This window comes from Polypterus senegalus, chromosome 10, assembly GCF_016835505.1.
Source record: "Polypterus senegalus isolate Bchr_013 chromosome 10, ASM1683550v1, whole genome shotgun sequence".
Lineage (NCBI taxonomy): Eukaryota > Metazoa > Chordata > Cladistia > Polypteriformes > Polypteridae > Polypterus > Polypterus senegalus.
The window spans coordinates 3,903,075-3,926,782 of NC_053163.1; the positions used below are offsets into that span (position 1 = coordinate 3,903,075).

General features: G+C 42.5%; 1 protein-coding gene across 3 annotated transcripts in view; it reads left to right on the forward strand.

Annotated features, from left to right (window-relative positions):
• Positions 1 to 835: 835 nt before the first annotated feature.
• Positions 836 to 23,708, forward strand: part of LOC120536545 (zinc finger protein 345-like) — a 28,433-nt gene continuing 5,560 nt past the window's right edge. Inside the window, exons 1-2 of one of the 3 annotated variants that reach the window (XM_039764935.1) lie at positions 836 to 2,356; positions 6,989 to 7,663. In XM_039764935.1, the coding sequence (XP_039620869.1) occupies positions 1,009 to 2,356; positions 6,989 to 7,663 (2,023 nt within the window). In that variant the 5' untranslated portion in view covers positions 836 to 1,008. Of the gene's footprint in view, positions 2,357 to 6,988; positions 7,664 to 19,705; positions 20,000 to 22,663; positions 23,004 to 23,708 lie in introns of those variants that run through there. The other 2 variants (XM_039764931.1, XM_039764932.1) reach the window with 2 other exon arrangements.

The following is a 23,708-nucleotide window of genomic DNA, read 5'->3' on the forward strand; positions in this document are numbered from 1 at the left end:
GGGGAATATGCGAGGCTTGTATTACCTGTGCGAAAAATGGATGAATAAAAGTACCATGAATACTTTTTACATGTCGGCAGGTCTGGAGTGAGATTTGGTACTGCGTAGAGGTGACATCTCCACATGCCAGTCATCCTCAGACCTGAGTGGTCGAGAAGGAGCAGGGGACCTCTCAGATTCTGTCTCCATATAAGTGCAGACCACTCTGTAGGCCACCATTTGAGATTTTCTTCAATCCCTTTAATGTGAAGTAGAAAGTAATTTAATTGGTATCCTCCCTGGGTTACTCACAAGCTACTCTGAAGAATCCTGGTTTCACATCATAAACATTAAACAACAAATATTAACGACTTCAGATCCTCTATGATCAGACGCTTTTAACTTTAAGATCACACGTGAAAGGACAATAGCGGCCCTAAGTCACGGTGTGGTGTAATCTGCTGCTAAAACGCGCACTGAGACAGTGACGAGACAAAAAAAAAGATCATTTCAGGGAGACTTTGTGCTAAATGTGCACTGCAACTGACCCTCAGTGTCCAAAAAAATAAAGAAAAGCTTGTTCCTTGGGAATTTTCCTTAAATGACAAAAAGAAAAACCTATTGGCCTTGTCTAAAGTGCATGGCTGGATCGAAGAGTAACTTCATAATTAACATAGTTTAAAAAATAAATAAATAAATAACGATACAAAAAATGATAACAAAGAGTAGCTTTACAAGCAGAACATTGTGTTTAATGTCTCAGATGGACGCCTTGGTAATAACTGAATGATTATCATCATCATAAATGATGGTGGATGTCATTATAACATCTCTTTCTGCTTTCGTTTTCACACAGGGCCTCCTCAAGGTGTTGAGGGATCCGCTTCCTTTGGCCTGGATCTCCTGAGGTTGTGCGGATTAAATGCGGTGGGAGCTGCAGGCTCCAGCATTGTGAAGACTGAACAGGGAGACCCTCAACTGGTCCTCATCAAGCAGGAGGACATCAGCATTAAAGAAGAGGTTTCGGAAATGGAACTTTCGTCGATTTTTAATTGGCCACTTTTTACCGAAGGTGCCAAAGAAGGAAGGATGGCTGATTTTGGTTGGACTTTTCTGGGTGGCCCATCCTCCTCCTCCTCTTCCTTCCTGCCTCCACAGCTCTGTGGGCCTGGAGATGAGAATGATACTAAAGAAGGACTCCTACAGAAACTGTGCATGGACCAAAACGGTATCCATCAGAAAATTCCTCCAGGAGAAAAAATATACGAATGCCGTGAATGTGGAAAGTCTTTTGGGCGGAACTCCTACCTTATACAACACGAGAGAATTCACAGAGAAGAAAAACCGTACCAGTGTGGTGACTGCGACAAGTCATTTAGCCAGAAAGCCAACCTCCAGCGCCACCGGAGAACTCACACCGGAGAAAAACCGTATCATTGTCTTCTGTGTGGAAAATCTTTCAGCCAAAATATAGACCTAAGGCGCCACCAGCGGATTCACACTGGTGAAAAACCGTACCAGTGCAGTGAGTGTGGAAAGGCCTTTAGCCAGTTTGCGAATCTTAGGGTTCACCAAAGGATTCACACCGGAGAAAAGCCTTTCCAGTGTGGTGAATGTGGAAAGTGTTTTGAGACCGATTCAAAATGTAAAGCCCACCAGAGAATTCACACTGGAGAAAAGCCATTCCGGTGTGAGGTATGTGGAAAGACTTACAGCCAATTCATAGATCTTAGACGGCACCAGGGATCTCACACGGGAGAAAAACTGTACCCTTGCACTTTGTGCCCAAAGTCATATACTCGAAATGACAAATTGATACAGCACATGAGGATTCACACCGGAGAAAAACCGTTTCAATGTACAGATTGTGGAAAGAATTTCAGTGTAGCTGCAAACCTTAGATACCATCAAAGACTCCACACGGGGGAAAAAGCCTATCAGTGTAATGAATGTGGAAAACTGTTTGTGCACATGTCACAGTTCAAGCTTCACCAGCGAGTCCACACGGGAGAAAAGCCGTACCGATGTACTGCATGTGGGAAGACGTTTAGCCAGACTGCTAATCTACGTCAGCACCAGAGGACTCACACGGGAGAAAAACCGTACAAATGCTCTCAGTGCGATAAGGCCTTCAGCCAAAATATAGACCTCAGGCGCCACCAAAGGACTCACACTGGAGAAAAACCGTACCAGTGCTCAGAGTGCGGAAAGGCTTTTGGTCATTACGTAAACCTGAGGGTTCACCAGAGGATTCACACCGGAGAAAAACCTTACCAATGTACAGAGTGTGGAAGGAGGTTTAGCCAAGCAACAAATCTCCACTGCCACATGAGAATTCACACGAGAGAAAAGCGGTCCAGGCGGAGAGAAGGACGAGGTGAGAACTTTTAACGGTATTCAGACACACTTGAGTGTTAATGTAGATCTTTACAGTCACATAGGGAACTCGACTGATAGATCTGTAATGATTCTGAATAAAGAGAAATGATTTTAGCAGTACAGTAAAACGGCAAAGTGAAGAGCCGAGCTTGTCACATGTCCCCCAGAACAGAGAGGTAGGTGTCCATCTTCCACCAGTACATATGTCAGATAAGGAGAGTTTCAATAGTTTAAAATTGTCACCATCCCATCAGGACGCTGTCCCTGGTCTCAGTTTGTTTTAGTTGATTATTTTGTGGTTTTCTTAGTTCTTCCATTTGCTACTTTGTGCCTTCTTTATCTTTTTAAATTCCTTTGTAATTGCAGATTTTGCTAATTCTGCTTATATTTCTATTAGTTTGTACATTGAGCCCAAGGGGGCAGGGCCTCCTGATGCAGCTTGCCTCATGCAAATGGCCGACACTTTAGTTTTCCCCGCTTTTCTGGTTCAGCTAATTTTGTGTGCCTCCTTTTTTTTCCTCTGTTAACTTTGTAAATTTTGCTGATCTTTCAAATCTGTCTTTAGCTTTTTGACTTTCAGTTGGCTATTTTGATTTAGAGTACTGGTTTTGAATTCTGGTTGACCCCCAGTGGCTGCAGGGTTTTATTCCCACAAGTTTCAATGCCAGTGCATCATTCTTATTTTTAATTGATTTAGATAGTTACTTGTCCGGCCTTAGTGTTGTATTGACACAAACATTTTGAGTTTGGTACTGAGACCAGTTTTCACACGTCTGTACTGCTACCAGAATGATACTGAAGCAAATAACGGACAGCTTCTGCATCCCCTATACTCCCAGCTGCTTTGACCCACACACACATCATAATTAGGACTGAAGTGTTACCGCTTGGAATTTACAATTCAATAAAATAAAATTAGCGTTTTGAAGAGTGGTTGAAGTGTGCGCTCCACCTCGGAGTTCTGATCACATTCATCTCTGATGGAGTGCGTTTTGAAAATGGCGGTTTTTCGGTACGTCTTCAGTGCTGGTATACCTCACAACACTTTCTAATTTTCAATTCATGAATATTTATATTTCTTTGCCATAGCTTTAGATGCTGAGGTTGCTTTGGTTGTTTTCTTTTTAGTTGACGCTTTTCTGTAGTGTTTGCTCTTTTGATTGTATCCCAATTCTGATGATTAGAAATCCACAGTACTGAAGCAGGTGCAAATGACGTGCCAATGGGAAGATTTTACTTCAGTTCTGCTCTTCTCACTTGTCTGCTCATTAAGAAAGATTCTTCTGTCAATATGGCACAGAGGTTCTTGCTCCCCTTCAACGTTTACATAAAATTAAGGGAACAAGCCCTACAGAAAAGGGTGAGATGCCAAAGGAAACTTAAACATTTCAAGTTATGATAAAAGTGCAAATATTGAAGAATTTCTTCAAGTAAAAAGATTAAAAAATGTGGGCCAGCTCATGGAAGAACAAGATCCATTACAATGTGATGCCTCGATTGTGAAATTTATTGGTCTAGAAACAGGTAACCTTGGGATTGTCCCTGGGATTGAACTTTGGAAGCACTGCTTTAGTAGATTAGTTTTGGGAACTTTTGGGTCACCGTTTGTGTTGCCAAATTTGGATCACGTATTTTACATTAGAACAATCTGGACGAGAGCAGGCCATTCAACCCAACAAAGCTCCCCAGTCCGATCCACTTAACTCTTCTGGAAAAAAAAACGTCAAGTTGAGTTTTGAAAGTTCCTAAAGTCCTACTGTCTACCCCACCGCTTGGTCACTTATTCCATACATGTCTTTTTCTCTGTGTAAAGAAAAACTTCCTAATGTTTGTATGAAATTTACCCTTAGAAATTTCCAACTGTGCACCCCTGTTCTTGATGCGCTCGTTTTAAAAATAACCATTTCAACCCACTGGACTAATTTCCTTCATGATTTTAAACATGTTAGTCAGGACTCATCTTCATCTTCTTTTCTTTATTCTGTAAAGGCTCAGCTCTTTTAAACTTTCTTCATAATTGAATCTTCTCTGGACTTTTTTCCAGTGTTCTTTTTTTTTTTTTAACCTGCAGACCAAACCTGCACACAGGACTCCAGATGAGGCCTCACCAGAGTTTTATAAAGCTTGAACAGAACCTCCAGTGACTTGTAGCCCACTCATCAAGGCGCTATATAACCTGACATTCTGTTAGCCTTCTTAATGGCTTCTGTCTGGCAGTTGATAGTGTGGAGTCCACTACGACTCCTAAATCCTTCTCATAAGGTGGACTTTTCATTTTCAGACAACCCCCAAATTGTGTATTCCGACCTCACATGTTCACATTATTCGTGTAATTCTTTACATTTTCGGCAGTATAAATCACATCTATCACTAATTTGCCCAAGCCTGTGTGCTGTCCAAGTGCCTCTGTGATGATTCAACAGATTCTACATTATATGCCCATCCACCTATCTTGGTACAAACTTAACCAGCTTGTGTATATATATATATATATATATATATATATATATATATATATATATATATAAAATAGCCACAGCCTTTGCACTGTCCCCTGCTGGACACCATTTTTAACTTTGGCCAATTCTGATGAGGGTCCTCACACTCTGCCTCCTGTGTCTGAGCCAGTTTTTTACCTCCATCTGCAATCGCACTCGGATCATCCCGAACTCCCACTTCTTGTGGCACCTTTAGTTAGGGTTTCTACCCTTTTTTTTAGCTTCTTATTGTTTAGTTTTTGAAATGTATGATTTTTTTTTCATAGTTTTTCTTTTTTTTTTAGCATTTTTCTTTTTTAATATTCTGTATTTATTTCCTCTATCCATCCATTTACTAAACCTGCTTGACCTGAGCAGGGGCACAGGGATGCTGAAGCATAATCCCAGCAAGCAAGGGTCTCAAGGCAAGAACAACGCCTGGGCCCTCATTTATAATATTTGGCATGGATTTGGTTGGCAAAAAACAGGAATATACGAACACTTAAAAAAATCTTAATTTATAAAACCTGACGTACACCTACCTTTATAAATCACAGTCGCGTTGTGAATGCACCTCAGTGCTAATCAGCCTCATACATGTGCAGTCACGATGGTGCACTGGCTGGCAGAGCAGCTCCCTCCTGACACGTCAAGACCCCACCGCCTGTATTGAAAACATCTGGCTGGATTGCACAAATGAATTTGTGTGGCATTATAGTGCCTTTCGACTGCATTCTAGGGGTCCAGGAGAGATGTATTGTGCCAGTGTCTGAGTGGGTAGCCACTATCGCCTGGCACATGTAATGATATGGTAGCTGATACAATGAATAGCGCAAGCCATAAGAAACACTGAGGTTTCAGCCAACAAGCCAGTAACTATGCCATGCATCATTACATCTGCCAACGCTACTTTGCCTCAGAATAAACAAACCAACGGTTGATGCAGGCCATGGAGACACGACGACGTTGATCAGTCTCATCCTGGCAGCACAGATGACTCGTGCCTTAGTGGAATATCATTGCTCGTGGTAAACAAAAGCAGCTTCATTCTCACTAGTTGCCCTTAACTGCAATACGAGTGCAGTGAAGTTCTTTGATTATGTTAGCAGAAGCGGACATGGCTGCAAATTGCCTTTTTATGTTGACAAAAAACATATTCTGTATTATGTGTGTGCACCCACACCATATGAAAACTGGTCACCGGTCAGTTAATGGCTTCTAACACAGTGGGCATGACGAAGTGAAGCTTGGCTGAGATATTCCTGACCTGTTGGCCAGTTTCCCTGAGAAGTGACAATAAAGGTAGTTGATATTAACTTATGAAAAAACAAAAAAAAAAAAGTCTTCAGTGCAAATATGCAGAAATGGTCCTTGGGCCCTGTTCAACACTTTTGCGCTTTAATATGTCTGTCACATCACCACACAATATAATAGAGATATTATGCATGTGAATCATCATTTAGCTGCTTTGGCCGCATTTCCCTACTGGATCAAGGGTGTTGCCATTTCCCAGTTTCCCCGAAATGTTGCATATGCTTGGGTCAGAGTTGCCATAAATACACATAAGCTATCACATCATGTTTTCTGTTCTAAATCCCAGGGTTGGCATGGGAAGTTCCATACGCACATTTTGAGCCTCTTTTTTGTGCGTACGCAAGCTTTATAAATGAGGCCCCTGGACAGGAAGCCAGTCCATCACAGACAGACAGACAGTAGAGCCAATTTAGCATCGCCAGTCCACCTAACCTGCATGCCTTTGGACAGTGGGAGGATGCCAGACCTCCTGAGGGCAACCCATGCAGACGTAGGAAGAACATGCAAACTGCACACAGGGAAAATCCAGGACGTGAACCCCATGGGCTTACTTTTTCCACATGCAAAATGTGCATTTCTATTTATTTAAATTATACAATGGGCTACAATATTAGCTTTATCTTAAAATACTGTCTAAATGAAAATCAAATCTTGATAATCTGTTCACACGTTACAAAGAAAAAAAATATATATATATTTTTGGGGTGCACTTACTTTTACACATGGCCGTATTTAATGTCCAGTCCAAATTAATAATAATAATAATAACTGCCTGATTGATTATTATAATAAATCCCGTCAGTGTCTTTAACATCTTTTTCTGTTATCTTTTCACACAGGGCCTTCTGAAGGAATGGGCAGAAGGAATGGGCTGAGGTCTGGAGATTCCAGCATTGTGAAGACTGAGCAGGGAGGCCATCAACTGGCCTTCGTTAAGGAAGAGAATTTCAGCATTAAAGAGGAGGATTCAGAGATGGAAATTTCTTCTGCTGCTAAGGGGCAGGTTCATGGTGATTGTGCCGATAAAGAGGGCATCCCATCTTCCTCCTCCCCTCAGCAGAACTGCGGGCCTGGAGATGAGAACACAAATGATGATGGAGTCTACCAGAAAGTTCCTTCTGGAGAAAAAACGTACGAGTGCCGTGAATGTGGAAAGTCTTTCAGCCGGAACTCCCACCTCATACAACACGAGAGAATTCACCGAGAAGAAAAACCGTACCAGTGTGATGACTGCGACAAGTCTTTTAGTCAGAAAGCCAACCTCCAACGCCACCGGAGAACTCACACCGGAGAAAAACCGTATCAGTGTCCTCTGTGCGGAAAAGCCTTCAGCCAAAATATAGACCTCCGACGCCACCAGAGGACTCACACTGGTGAAAAACCGTACCAGTGCACCGAGTGCGGGAAGGCCTTCAGTCAGTTTGCAAACCTGAGGTTTCACCAGAGGATTCACACCGGAGAGAAACCTTACAAGTGTACCGAATGTGGGAAGGCCTTTGAGACGGCTTCAAAGCGTAAAGCCCACCAGAAGATTCATTCTCGAAAGAAAAAGGGATCTGGGAAAACGGCCTAAAGTAACACTCCTCACCATTCAAACCAGAGGATAAAAATGGCCAGAAAGTGTAGAGAAAGAGTTGAAAGCTTTTGTCAATCTTCAGACATGCATGTCCCCAAAGAGCCTGGTTCTTCATCTCTTGATGAGCACCTCCAGATGGATCTCAGGCAGAATTTATTTCAACCGGAGGTTTCTTAACTCTAACCTTGAGGATCAACAGTGGCTGCAGACTCTTTGTTCCTTAAATTGATGTTGACTCATGCTGTGGACAAAAAATATCATTTATTTTGAGCACTTTGTGACTGACTGATGTGCCGGTCTGTTCATGCAGTAAATTCTGTGCCGGCAGTTTTTTATTTTTGAGATTGAGATTGGAATTGTTGCTTGGAATCCGTGATGTTAAACAGGAAAGATAATGATAAATCAGATAGACTTCCTTGAAGGGTAAAAAAATGAGTTCATGGTCGTGAGGGATCTCAGTCAAAAGCTGTTTTTCAGGAGCGAAAGTGACTCTCCTTTGACATAGCATCAGGAACCTGTTAGATATTGTCCTGATTTGTTTTACGTACGTTTTTGTAATTCATTTCTATCGTTATTTTTGTGACATCATCTCGCTGCCATTTTTATGTAACGTTTCTTGATGGACGCTGCCATGTTGTTGACAGCAAAGTCGCTCACTCACATTATACTGTCTATCTGTGGAATTAAAAGAAGTTATGAATAATGAAGACATCTGCATGAGGATATGTGAGTCCTGGGGTACCATCTAGATTTTCTGTTGTCAATGATTGATGCTGTTCTTTACGTCATCGGTGTACAATGTGTAGGGGGATATGGTCAAGAACCCGGGTTTGTAGCAAGAATGGGGCCTGGCATGGGCCACTGGCTTTGGAAACTCCACTGATGATGCCAGTAGCACCGGACTGCTAGGGGCATCTTAAGATCCGCCTCGTAATCAACTCCTTTTTCTTCATTTCTTCTGAAATTTCCCTCATTCCTTGATACTAGGAAACTCCTTGACCGGCTTTTTGTCAATTATTTTTGTTTCCTCTGATTTAACCCCTCATTTCAGATCTTCAGTTTAATTGGTCAGCTTGTTAACCAATTAACTCTCAGCCATTGACCTGCCCGATACTGTAAGTTAACTTCTGAGAGGCCTCGCTTATTTTTGCACTTGCACCATTTGTACAGAGGGAGAGAAAATGGCAGAGTAGAAGAGCGGCTTTATCTTTCTACCTTTTTCTGGACATCAGTATGCTGCTTTTGGAGTATGTGAATTTCCCCTTGGGGATTAATAATGTCTCTCTATCTCTATCTCATCTATCTGCAATTGGTCAAAAGCCAGGAAGGCTTTAAATTTCAAACCAGCCTAAATTGCTTAATCAAAGTGTCATTCAAAAACATGCTAAGGAGTTCACATCTGTGGTAGCATTGAATCGGAACTAAATTTTTGAATTTGTTATTGACACCAGTTTTTGCATCTCACAACCGTACTGAAACAATACTGAAGGAAATAATGGATAAATCCCAACTCCCAGCAACCCAAAAGGGCCCCGACCACCTCACTCCTCTTGCGCAAACGCATGCTTGACCTCCTCCTCTAGAGTCCTGAGCACACTGCTATACCACAGAGCTAGAAGTGTCTATGCTGTGACAGCAGGGCTCGCTGTTGCCCCGTGAAACCCTCAGACAACACGTCCAGACACCAGATAAAATAAAGAAATGAATTTAATATTTCTAATAATGTGCACAAAGCACCTCCTCCTCCATAATTCTCACAATAACAACAATAATAAATCAATAATACAATAGACCAATCCTCCTCTCCACCCAGCAGCTCTGTCACACTTCCTCCCAACTCTGGCTCAGTCTGCTGAGGTTTCCCAGAATCCTTTTATATTCCTTGACCCAGAAGTGCTTCTGTCCCCCAGTCCATGTGATTTCATAGCACTTCCGTGTCAGATGAAATCTTCTTCTTTTCTTCAGCCCGGAAGTACTTTAGTTCTTTTATCCTCGTGACTTGTAAGTATTTCTGGGCTATAACAGAAACAATGTTCATGTCTCCCTGCAGCATCCCCTGGTGGCCCCCACGGTATCCAGCAGGGCTGTGAAGCCGAACTCCATAGTCCATGATGTCCTGCTGGAATTTGGGGCACCTCCATGTCGCAGGGAGGACTCCATCTAGTGGCGCGGGGGTATTGGTCGGGATAAACTGCCGGCCATGTATCACAACACGTAAACTTTTACTTCCGGTACTGAAATGAGTAAAATGTTAGCATAGAACTGTTTTTTTTCTTTTTAAAAAAAAAAAAAAAAGCAAGAGAGTTTAGATAATCCTGGATCTCAGAACAAAGTATTCACCTGTCACTTGGCTCATACAATCCTGGAGAGTTTAGATAATCCCGGATCTCAGAATGAAGTCCAGTTTGCTTTAGCGTGATTTCGCATCAGCACATTCACCTGTTCCAGAACACCAGATTTCAATTGGCTCACACAATCCCAGATCCGGATTAACATGCATTCATGGCAAAATGTACAAACCCTTACCAGTCCAGCACAGAACAGCCGATCAACCAGAGAGCACAAGTCTAAGAAACAGAGAACCTTCACGGCAGCAGTTTAAGAGGTGGTGGTGACAGTAAGTGATGATTATCAGCACATCCGACAAGAGAGGAACAACACAGTAGAAGCCGTGGCTAAGGAAAGAGAAATGACATGGAGGAATATCACTGAAAGAACAAACTCATAAAAAGAGTTAATCAGTGAAATCCGTGTAAACTTTGTGTGGTAAATAATTGCACTGTGCACAATGTACCCCGGCGATATCGATTTCAAATGTCATACACTCTCAATGAAGCATTGTATTCCATTTGTGCAATTTTAATATTACCAAAAAAGATAAAGCTCATGACATTAAGTGTTCAGCATACATAACATTGTTCCAGTTGTCACTGCAAGTGATGTCCACCTTCACTGAACCCTGTATTGTCCAGTAATTATGTGAAAAAAAAAGCAAAGATTAATTACAGATCATGTATGGATTTACAATGGAAGACTCACAGTGCCCACTCTTTAAGTGGTAAGTTACCCTGTTCAAACGAGAGACCCCAGATATTTGGCCTCAACATGTATATAATAACTAGCAGGAGTACCCGCCGTTGCCCGGGAATCTATAACCGGTGAATTTCCCAAATGAAAGAAACAGAACATAAAAATAGAACAAACAGTTTTCTGATTGACTTTTTATTGTAAGTTCCTCCACTCTGGATTCTGTCTGCTGTGGCGTTTCAGACGCCCTTGAAATAGACTTTCTGTTGGCATCTGAAGTGGACCATCCAATTCTACATCTTTTTTTCAGTGGCATGGGTATATTAGCGAAAAGCAGGACAATTATAATGTGTTACATGGCATTACGTACGGAATAAGCACCACAGTGAGATGAATTTACGTTGTTTACAATACGTCGGAAAACGAACAAACACTGAAATCGCACTGTGAGTCGAAAATGGAAAAAATAGCACCACAAATACGGAAAGCCAGTGAGAAAGAGTAGCAGTGAAACCGTAGTGGGAAAAATGGCGGGGAGGGGTGGTCTGTTTGTAAGGAGCGTCTGTGTTAAATCGTGCTGCCATCTAACGGACGTTGGCGATGGTAACTACAGACAGAAGTGACATACAACCGCTGCTGTGTCTGGGGAAAATGGTGGGGGGAGGATGTGCTGCCATATAACAGACGTTGGCGAATGAAATACAGCACTATCAGTGCATGTGGGAGTGTGATATGCGGAAACGCTGGTGTGTCAGCCATCTACACGCACTGGGTCGTTCACGTTTTACATCCATATGGCAGTTCCTCTTCACACGATCAAAGCAGTCGGCCTTCTCATACTTGAACACTTCCGCCATCTCTTGGCCATTTTAAGAAACATGAGTAAAGAGCGACGCACAGAGACCAAAGCTGCCACTATGGCACCATGGTGACCGTCTGTTGCAATGTGCGGCCATCTTAAAACGGGGACATGTGCCAAACGCTGTGTCGGTGAAAAGGTGCCCTGCGGTTCACCACGAACATTTTTCCGAAACAAACATGCCCTATGACCTTCTCCTGGTCACAAAGGAGCCCCATCCCCAGTTTGGTGCTGATTGGACGCCCAGTGCAGATTTGTATGGTGGACAAACAAATATACATACATACATACACACATCGACTCTGCTTTATATATTAGATTATGGGTGAAGCATCTCCCTATGGTTTTAAAAATGTATAAGAAGGTACATTGATATTTGTACTGAGTATTTGATTTATAGACTTGTGCATCATTAATGTCTTATTCTAATTACAGACCCCTAAACTGAAGCCGTATTAATAAGCATATGAGGTATAGGTGTCCATAGGAGAGGGGAGTCTTTAGAGGCGTTTAAGAGGCGAGGGACTTCGCAGAACGGATTAAGGTGGGCAGCTTGTTCCATCAGCCAGTCCATTATCAGTTATTATTGCAGTGTGTCCTACCTGCGACTCTGCGGAATTCTTCTTTGATGGTGCTCATTTATCAGCCGATGTGTGTGTGTTATTTGTTTGTCTGTGCAGATGATACAGTACTTCAAAGTTAAGTGCACTTTTGTATTTGCTTTGCTGATATGCTCTTTACCAAAAAAAAAAAATAAATAACAAGAAACGTCTATGATTTGCATTGATGTCCGCTCAAAGCCATGGTGTGTGACACCGAACGTGTCATGTTTTGGAAGGTTGCTGAGAAATATGAAATCCTCAGATGTAAAATGGTAACAGATTTGTTGGTCCCCTGTTGTAGGTCTCCTGAGAAATTAATAAATGAGAAGCGATTGTCCCCTGTGTACCTGCATATGCCTTTGATATGTCATTGAGTAAAGCAAAGGAAGCTTGAAAAGAGATCAAGTGTTCCTTATTCTATAAAGTTATTCTAAAATGGCCTGGACACATTTGTTGGGACCCCTAGAAAAGATCCTAAAAATCTGGATGTGAGGGATTTTTTAAACTTGCTGCGTTTTGAATTTGTATCACAGGCCTCTACTCGTGCAATCAGCCAATTTAAATGGAGCAAAGTCGTCACTCTGCTGTTTGGTGTCATCGTGTGTCCCACACTGAACAAGGATTAGAGAAAGCAAAGGAGAGCGTTACCTGAGGAGGTCAGAAAGAAAACGATAGACCAGCACGTTAATGGCAAAGGCTAGAAAACCATCTGCAAAGACCTTGATGTTCCTGTGACAACAGTTGGAAATATTAAGACGTTTAAGGTCTTGGGGACTGTAGCCAACCTCCCTGGAGGAAAAGAGGTCCCAGCCTGGACAGCAGGATAGTGAGAATGATAAGCAAAAAGCCAAGGACAACTTCCAAAGAGATACAAGGTGAACTCCAAGTCCAGCAGGGTCTGATCACACCATCTGTCGCATTTTGAGGTAAAGTGGGCTCCTTGGAAGAAAACCCAGGAGGACTCCACATTAAAAAGCCAGACTGGAATTTGTTAACATGCATATTGACAAGCCACAGTACTTCTGGAAGAACGTTCTTTGGACAGATGAGACAAAACTGGAGCTTTTTGGCAGGTCACATCAGTTTTTATGTCCACAGACGAAAAAATTAAATTTTCAAAGAAAAGATCACAATACCTACTATGAGACATGGAGGAGGGTCAGTTATGTTTTGGGGGCTGCATCTGGCTGGGGGGCCTTGAGTCAGTGCTGTGTACAGTGAAATCTCAAAGACTATGAAGAACTTCTGGAGCAAAATGTCCTGCCCTGTGTCAGAAAGCTCTGTCTCAGTCGCAGGTCATGGAGTCTCCAAAAGGAGAAGGAGCCAAAACACAAAGTGAAAACCACAGAGAATGGCTAAGAATTAAATATCAGGACTATTCCATCTATGAGCCCTGATTTAAAATCCAATGGAATATCAATGAAAAGATCTAAACATGCAGTCTGGAGAAGACACCCTTTCAAAGCTGACCCAGCTGGAGCAGTTTGCTCAGGACGAGTGGATCAAACGACCTGTGGACATGCACAGAAGTCTAATGGAGAAAAGTGATTGGCTGTGCAACAAAATATGAAGTAAGGGGGTCCCATCATTTTGGTTCATGCCATTTTCTTCTTTTTTTTATTTGAAATAATCTGTTGAATCAAAGTTCCAAATCAAAGTTGGATTTTTGTAAATGCAGAATAAACAATGATGGATGCCGGTGACGACTTTTGTCAGTTTCAAGTTATATCAGAGACAATTGGGGTTCTTCTTTTTTCATGGAGGGGTATCAATCGATTTGCATGCCACCTGACATGAGGATGAACTTCTTCGCAAAGCCCACCTCAGATGGACACCTTTAACTTCGGGGTCAGTAAACTTCTCCTCATCTGCATACCCCACAGAAGGAACCGGCATTTTAACTGTGGGAGAAAGTTCCACTTCAGAGAATTCTTGTTTAATACTGAACTCCTCCTTACTAGAGATGGATTCCTGCTTCCCACAATTGTCGAAATCTCCAGCAAAATCCAGCTGAGGACCTTCTTGCTTGATGTAAACAGACACATCATCGACATGCTGCTCTGTTTTCAGGAAGCGAGTGCCCACAGTTCTCTGCCCAGTCTTAACACACAATGCCAAGGTGCCAGGGGCAGGTGTGGCCACTTGACCTTCAAGAGGGCCTGCATGAAGCCATAAAATAAATAAATCATTTCAAATACTACGTGAGTTGGTTAGTTTAGAAGAGTTAATCACAATTTGTTCAGTTCAGGTTTATGCATACGGTGGATTCAGAAGTTTCCAGAGCCCTTACCTTTCTGCACTGTTTATTGTGTTGCAAATGCAATTTTATAGGGAAAAATTTGACATTGTTGCCCATCAATCTACACTCAATAACCCATAATGATAATGTGACGATATGTTTTCAGCAAGGTCTGCAATTGATTAAAATCAAAAACTGAAATCTCTTCTTCTTAGGGGTATTCAGACTCTGTAACTCAGTGCTTTGTAGAAACCACGCTGGCAGCCATTATAGATTTGAGTCTTCTGAGGTAAGTCCCTACCTGCATTAAGGAAGTTTATCCCATTGTTCCTGGCAGACCCTCTCAAACTCTGTTAGATTGGGTGGGGTGCATCTGTATTTTGCCATCTTTAGGTCTCTCCACACATGCTTTATGAGGTTTAAGTCTGGGCATTGGCTGGGAAACCCCACCATTTTCAGGTCATTGTCATGCTGAAAAGTGAACCGTCACCCCAGTCTGAGGTGGTGTGCACTCTGGAGGAGGTTCTCTTCAAGGCTGCATTCATCCTTCCCTGAATTCTGACCCATCTCCCTGCACCACAATGGCATGATGATGCCACTGTCATGCTTCACTGTAAGAGCAGTATTGGGCAGGACAGGAGCCTGCCTGGTCTGTGCCAGACATCGTGTTTGGAGTTCTACCTAAAGAGTTGTCTCATCAGTCCAAAGTCCTTTTAATGTCTTTTGGAAAAGTCCAAAGGGCCTGTCAAATGTCGTTTATTTATGAACTACATAAACTTCTGATGGATGGCATGCTGCTGAGATGGACATCCATCTGATAGGTTCTTCCTTCTTAGTGTAGGACTTCTGCAGCACTGTTAGGGTGACCATTGAGTTCTTGGTCATCTCCTTGACAAAGGCCCTTCTTGCCTGGTTTGGGTGGCCAGGCAACTAAAGTCACAGTGTTCCTGGGAACATTCAAAGGCTCAGAAATGGCTTCATCCCCATTGCCCTAACCAATGCCTCACCACAGTTTGATTGTGGAGCCTACAGAGGGATCCCTGGACTTCATGGCTTAGATCTTTTCCTGACATGCATTGTGAATTGTGAGGCCTTCTATACACGGGCACACATGTCTTTCTAAACGATGCCCAGTCAGTTCAGTCTGCACACAGGTGGACTCCAATCAAGTTCTAGAAACATCTCAAGGAAAAATTAAAGCAAACAGAAGATATCTGAGCACAAAAAGAAGAGTACACAGCAAAGAGCCAGCATACATTTAGGAAGAAGAGATTTCAGTTTTATAATTTGAATAAAATTGCAAACCTTTCTGAAAAACATGTCATTATGGGCTACAGAGCGTAGACTGATGGGCAACAATGGTAAATGAACTAAAGCTACAGCAGAAAAAGGTGTGTATAAAGTGAAAGGGGTCTGAATACTTCTTGAATCCACGTTATTAGGAACGCTGAGCAAAACAGCAATACAAAAATAATTTTTAGGTGGAGTGGTGGCTCTGAGGCGAGGGATCTGCACTGGCAATCGGAAGGTTGCCTGTTTGAATCCCATAAATGCCAATAGGGACTCTGCTCTGTTGGGCCCTTAACCTGCAATTGCTGAGTGATTTGAGTAGTGAGAAAAATGCTATATAAATGCAAAGAATTATTATTATTATTATTATTATTAATTATTAAAATATATCTTCTTTTGCAAACATATCAATAGTGTCGTAAGCAGATCTTTTCCACGCTGCGATTGTCACTATTGAACCTTGGCCTTTTCTAGAGCTAGTGCACCCTGCTGGTCACACTCTACATGGCTTTAGCATGTCTGAGCACCTGGAGGGGACCAATGAGGATGTGGACAGCGAATGGACTGGGAACTGACGCAGGGTCATCTTAACAGCATTACAGGCCCCTGGGCAAAGCAGTGCACTCGGACCCCTACCTACACAACCACTCACAGGAATAAAAATATAAAAACATACATTGATTAGCATGGGGCCCCTGGGCAGCTGCCCAGTGTGCCCGTGCGTTAAGATGCCCCTGAACTGAGGTCAGGTCTTTAGATGCCAGTAATGTAGAGGGTCCTGTTGTGACTCACATTATCGATTGCATAACTTAAATACTTCATTTATATTGAACCTGAAGTCTCTTTGTGCAAGTCTGCCTCTCACATCCATACATTTAACTACCCCACTTAATCTACGTAATTTACAGGGACTGGCGGAGGAGGAGGAGGGTGTCTCCCCCCATTTCTCACCTACTCTACTTACGTGGTTCCTCCAGCTCAGACACACACCTGACACATTCTGTTTCTGATCTTCCATTGCCATTTTAATCCCTGTCGTGAATGCACAGAGGCACATCCTTCATCCTGGATGAAACGTCCATGGAGATCCTTTTGACTGCCCTTTGATTTCTGAGGTTTTCTACAGCAACCCCTAAACCCGATCTCGTACGCTTCCTTCTACTCAAATTACCTTCATTCGCCTCCTGTGTACATCCTGCCGGCCAGTGCTGCATAACGGCCCCCCTCTTCGCTCGGACTCACATATGTGGTGGGTCACCAGGACCGCCTGAGGGTCTCCGAGCTCATGCGTACCTGAGCGTGTTGAGGAGTTTCAACGGGACACCTTGACTGCCCGTTTGTAGCTTAATGCGGAAGACAGCAGCACTTTCGCCAACGGCATCAGCGCCCCCAGCATATTTCACTTCAAGTCCCGCTTTTCTTTTCCTCTGCAAAAGCTGAACGGCCACCTGACGCACAGCACCTCACGAAAAGCGGACAGACAGGTGGGCGGGCCAGAGGACAGGCACTGCGCATGTGCAACACAAGACCGGCGGCGTGCACAACCTTTGACTCTTTCGGGAACCGTCCCCATGTTATCGGTCCGGATTAACGGAATGTTAAAGTGAAAATCAACTGAAGAATTCAAATGGAGTCTGGCAGTCTAATAATACCGTCCTCTGAAAAAAACTTTCTAAATATTTAAAGATCTGACAAAAAAAGTGAATTGGCTAAAATGCAGGGGTTTCGAATAAAATTAACATTGGGTACCTTGTCACATTTGCTTCCGTCAGGCATGCATCAAATATTTTGGAAAAGTTTTAATATAACTGACTAGATTCAATCGCTGCTGCAAATAAAAAGGCATCTAAAGTAGCTGCAAAAGGAGAAATGTTAAAACAAGAAAGTAAATAATACTAATAAGAATAATAATTGTCAAAAATCCATCCAACCCGCTGTATCCTAACTACAGGGTCACGTGGGTCTGCTGGAGCCAATCCCAGCCAACACAGGGCGCAAGGCAGGAAACAAACCCCGGGCGGGGTGCCAGCCCACCGCAGGGCACACACTAGGGACAATTTAGAATCGCCAATCCACTTAACCTGCATGTGTTTGGACTGTGGGAGGAAACCCATGCAGACACGGGTAGAACATGGAAACTCCACTCAGGGAGGACCCGGAAAGCGAACCCTTAAGGGTCTCCTTACTGCGAGGCAGCAGCGCTACCACTGCGCCACCGTGCTACCCAATTATTATTATAATAAATATAAATAATTAACAAGAAATGAGTTTAAGAAACAGCATAAAAAGTGTATAAAACTAACAATCAGTGTGTAAAGTTAATGAAAACTTCATGAAAATGAAAACTTAAATGAAATGAAAATGTAATTTTAGAGTAAAAAAATAGTGTATGACGTAAATAGAAAAATGTGGGCGTGTAAAATAAACACTAAAAGTGAGCGTATTGAATAACCATGAAAAGTGAAACATCACGAAAGGGTCAATGAAATTAACATTAAATACTGCATAAAGTGGGCGTATGAAACATAAAACCTGGCTTCATGAAATTAACATTGTAAAGTAATTCTATGAAAACTAAAAAGGTCCTTTTTGAGTTTTTGAAAATTATAAAAAAAAAATGGTTCAATAAAATGAAACCAAAAAAGTCATGAAATATAAGAAATAGGTGAATGAAATTAAAACCAGCTAAAAAAAGCTGTCTGTCTAGAAGGTTGCATAAAAGTAACAACATAAAGTAATTGCATGAAATAAAAATGAGTGTGAAACATGAGATTAAATGTGTTTCTTGGCCATTACCACAAACTGCATGAGTAACTGGTAATTTTTTTTTTTTTTTGTGCAGAGTATTCCTTTAATTGTAAACCTACACAGCAAAGTCACCAGTGTTAAATTAACTTGTGAAGTAATAAAGCAACTCTTAAAAAAGTGTAAGGAAAGCACATAAAGTTATTTGAAAAAGTAAACACACCCCATGGGAGCTGTTGACTGCTGTGGAGGTGGACAACTTTAATCAGGGCAGGGACCGCTGCTGTCGTGCCAGATGTCGATTGACTCGAGCTTCCCCAAACCATGGGCTGCAGTCGCCAAAAGAGTATCTATGTCATTGACAGATACTGTATCTCCACAGCATCTACAAACATGCAAACACCTGACAACCCCACCTTGAGATGAAGGGGAGAGGCTCGTGTAGATAGATAGATGTGAAAGGCACTATATAATAGATAGATAGATAGATAGATAGATAGAAGTGAAAGGCACTATATAATAGATAGATAGATAGATAGATAGATAGATAGATAGATAGATAGATAGATATGAAAGGCACTATATAATAGATAGATAGATAGATAGATAGATAGATAGATAGATAGATAGATAGATAGATAGATAGATAGATAGATAGATAGATAGATAAATGCAGTATAAAATTAGTTTCTAGGGTCTTTCCTTTCCTGTTGAAGAAGGACTCGCATTGCACATGCACAGCTTGATCACCCCTATATGTGACAGGAAAAGCCCACCCCATCCCTCTATGGTGCGCTTCAGTAACGAGCTGTGTCTTCTTCATTGTGTGCCCGGGTGCCAGTGCAATTCTTTCTTGTATGAGCTACATGTGCTGATGGATGAACATCACGCTGCCAGGCTCAGACGCCGTGATTAATGAATGTCACTACCTTATCTCGGGACTTCGTTCTTCCCTCCCTGCCTGATCTCCGAGGGTAACCTGATATAAACACTAATATGGTCACGTGTATAAGGTACAGTTTAAAGGTGAAATATTGGCTTTTAATCTATATTATAGATATTGTCGATTTTTAAACAAAAAAAAAACATATTTGCATCACTCTTTTTCTCCGCTGGTGAGATCGCCACCTGCTGGTGGTTGACACAACATAAAGAAAAAAAAATGTCTTGAAATCAGCCGTAACCCGGATGAAGCCGTAAACGAATCAAAACACTTCCTATTGTTATTCTTGTTGGTGCCCTCAGCGTTATCATCAAGTACATGCAGGGCCTGATAAAGAAGAACAAGTGGAGGTCCGTGAACTCGTGCTCGCCTCTCGGTTCTTCAACACCGGTGCTCTGTTATTAGAAGTCGGGACTCCTGACACACTCCGCTTAGAGGTGGACGTTAGTCGCACCCCGTGAATGGAAACGGGAGGTCACTCGAGCCAACTGGTCCGCAGTGTCACCATTCCCGATCCAATGACCGCAGGGGTCCCTTGCGAATGAACGAGTAGAGGAGCCCAATCCAAGGTGCGTTTACGCCTCTCCTCCATTGACAGCCGCATTTACGGTTTTTAGGACGCGACGCAGGCAGACGCGCGCAGCACGGGGTGCCGATGAAGCGTAAAACACGAAGGACGGGGATAAAAAGAGTACAAATCGGACGTCATCACCTCTACATGTAAACGACACCACCAATTTATTCAGAGTGTAATTTGTCACTAATGCTGCACGAGATTTGGGGCACCCCAAATAACAACTTTACCAAGCTTAGAGCTGGAAAGAAATGGAAGAAAACCCGCATTGGCACAAATAACTTGCCGTAAATGGTCTCCAGTGCGACCCTGCAATGCATAAGGCGGGTTTAGAAAATGGATGGATGGTCAAGAGGACCAGAGCTGAAGAGAGCAAATCATACTGACAGGGAGCCTCACTTCTATCAATGCCCCTTTAAAATGTCTACAGCCATCCACCCATTTTCTAAACCCTCACATCCAGAGAAAAGCAGCTGGAGCCTAAAAGTCTGCAAGCATAGGGTGCAAGGCAAGGACAAACCCTGGACAGGACCCCAGTCAAGTGACACACATGCACACATCACTTTAACATCACAAGTTTACCAAACCTGCCTGTCTTTGAGACTGAGGGAGGAAATCCACATCGGGAGAACATGCAAATTTCACTGAGGGATCACCTGAGGCAGCAGCACTACCACTGCACCACCATGCCACCTTCAATGTCTGCCGTTAATTATTGTTGTTATTTCTACTGTGGGTGGCACAGTGGTGGAGTCAGTAGTGCTGCCAATCGATGGAGCCAAACGCAGGGGTTCAAATATCATGCCTGATTCACAGTGCAGATGGTGGGATTTCCATCCACATCTCTTTTGCGTTAGCCCTGGTGCCTCCCCTGGATTGTTTTCTATCTGTTTTGTTTGTTTCTGATTCATTTATTACTATTGGTTATGATAATTTTGTTGTTTATTAGTATACATTTGTCTAAATATGTACAATTTGTCAGTTGATCTTTTCGTTTCTATGTGCTTAGCTTCTCTGTTCTCTGATGTCTCTTGTGTTTTGCGGGTGGCTCTACAAGAGGCGGGGCCACCTGTCTATCACCGTTGAGGGCCCGCCCCTGCCCTTAAAGGCTGATGGGAAATGCAGTTTCTTGCCGCTCATTGTAAGGATTTGGTCGTTTGGGCAGTTCTCATTTTTGATCATTGCTTTGTTTGATTTGTTGATGTTTTGTTTTTAATTTCATTTCATTAAATTGATGTCATTTTTGGTTTCTGCATTGGGCCTTGCTTTTTTGTCTCCTTTTTGAGCTGGCTGAGCATTTTGTTATCTTTTCTATTTCTTGTTAATGAACCTTCAATTTTATAAAGATTCCTTGTGGTCTCATCTCTGCCCCCTGCCAGAGTTTTATGGTTCTCCCTGTGGAGAGACATACATCAACTTTTGAGACTCCTTGGTGTTCCTTTTGAATTTAAAATGCTTGCCGTCCATTTTGAGAAATCTTTTATGGTCTGTTTTGTGGAACAGCAACATCCCCAAAGACCATTTGAAATCGGCCCTGTGTGTGCTCTTATTATAGTGGCCTGAGAAAGTAATGAGACCCCTTCACTGTATTGCATTATAGATTTCATTTTAAATGGATACATCTGCCATTTTTGCACCTCAATCTACACTCAGTTAGCCATGAAGTTAAAATATGATTTCCAAAAGGTTTTCAAATTTATTAAACAATTTATTCGACTTTCTGAATGTATTGTAAAGCTGATTTCGACTTGTAGTTGTGCGGTTTGTCAAGCTTGTTGACTGCAGATGCTGATCTCGTTGCTGGACCATCTCAATTTACACAACTGAATGTCACTAGACATGTCACACTTAGTGACTGCATGACAACTTTCCAGCCCTGTCACGGTTTACCCTTTTTTTCAGACAACCAGTAGTGTGCTGTCTTACAGAACTGGCGGTGTAGAAAGGGGTTAACGGGTATGGCGAGTCCAGCGACAGTCTCTGCCCTTTTTTCTTTATTCCCTTCTGTTGCATTGAGAAGGGTCTCGCTGCAGCTTGCAATACCTATGACATTAGATCAGGTGATGCCCTCAATGTCCATCACAAAACGCCCTTTGACTCAGATAACCCTCCTACAACCCTGATCTTAACCGTAGCATAATGGGACCCTAATGCTAGTCATAGTCTAATGTGATGGGTGTTATGTGACTAACGTTTGAGGGCGTTTCGTGATATTGGGGCAGCTAGGTACTGCAGTCTGCTATTACACTCTGTTGGTTGCATTACATAAAACACGAGACATCAGCCAGACGAGCTTCTCTTCTGTTTGCGTGGTCCAAAGTCCTCCATGTTCCTTATTCCTCGTTGCTGCCTTCTGTGCTTTTGTACATCTGGATGAGGCTTCATTGTTTGTCGGCTGTCATGTACATGGAGCCCAGGGTGGGTTACTGAGTATGTGACATTAGGTGGCTGGCTTCATGGGAGTACACGCTAAGATTATGTAAATGAAGACTATGACTGAATGTCGCGGGAAAAGTCACATAATGTGACACGGCCTTTTGATGAAGACAGGGACCTGATTTTAACCCCGGAGGTCCTCTGACAGGTGACTGACTGTTCTTTTAAATTGTCTTTGAACTAAATACACCCCTGAAAGTCTTCTTCTGCTGTCTTTTCACAGAAGACCCCCCACCCCAACGGTGCAGATAGGATGGCTCATTTCAGCCTTGGTATCCTAGAGCTGAGTGGGGGGACCAGAGGGGACCCTGCTGATGCTGGCAAAGATGAAAATCAGCAGAGACGTCATGAGTGCATTTCAGTACAAATTAAACAAGAAGATACTCCGGTGGACTGTGCTGGTGTTTCTCATGAATGTGTGAAGCTGGAACCCATGATGGTTAAGGAAGAGGAGGAGGAGGAAGACAAGAAGTTCCTTATTAAGGAAGAGGTCATAGAAATGGAAGTTGCATCCACAGTTGCTATGGAGGCTACCAAAGAAGAAAAACTGACCCACCATAAAGTTAAGTATTTATGGTCAGTAGTGTCGCAGAGTAACAAAGTAAAAAAGCTTCATTGCTGTACTGGAGTACGTCTTGAGAATATTTCTACTTGAGCACTTCTGTGTTCACTTTTACTTCAATACAATTTCATAAGCAAAGGTCTACATTTTCTCTGATATATTTTTCTAGACATATTTGTTACTTCCGTACTAAACCAGAAAAACAAACACACTGCCCAAGTCTGCCCAGTGCTTTACTCAGTTCTTCTAAAAAAACATCAAGTCGAGTTTTGAAAGTCCTTAAAGTCTTGCTGTCTACCACACTACCTCGTCGCTTATTCCAAGTGTCTATCGTTCTTTGTGTAAAGAAAAACTTCCTAATGTTTCTGTGAGATGTCCCCTTAATAAATTTCCAACTGTGTCCCCGTGTCCTCAATGAACTCACTTTAAAGTCACCGTCTCGATCCACTGCACTAATTCCCTTCATAATTTTAAACACTTCAGTCAGGTCTCCTCTTCATCTCTGTAAAGGCTCAGCTCTTTTAATCCTTCCTCATAACTCATCCCCTGTAGCCCTGGACTCAGTCTTGTCACTGTTCTCTGGACGTTCTCTAGTGCTACTATGTCCTTTTTGTAGCCTGCAGACCACAACTGCACACAGTAATGCACACATGAAATGAATGAGCACGTAGTATGGTGGAGAGTAGGACTTCAGGGACCTTCAGAT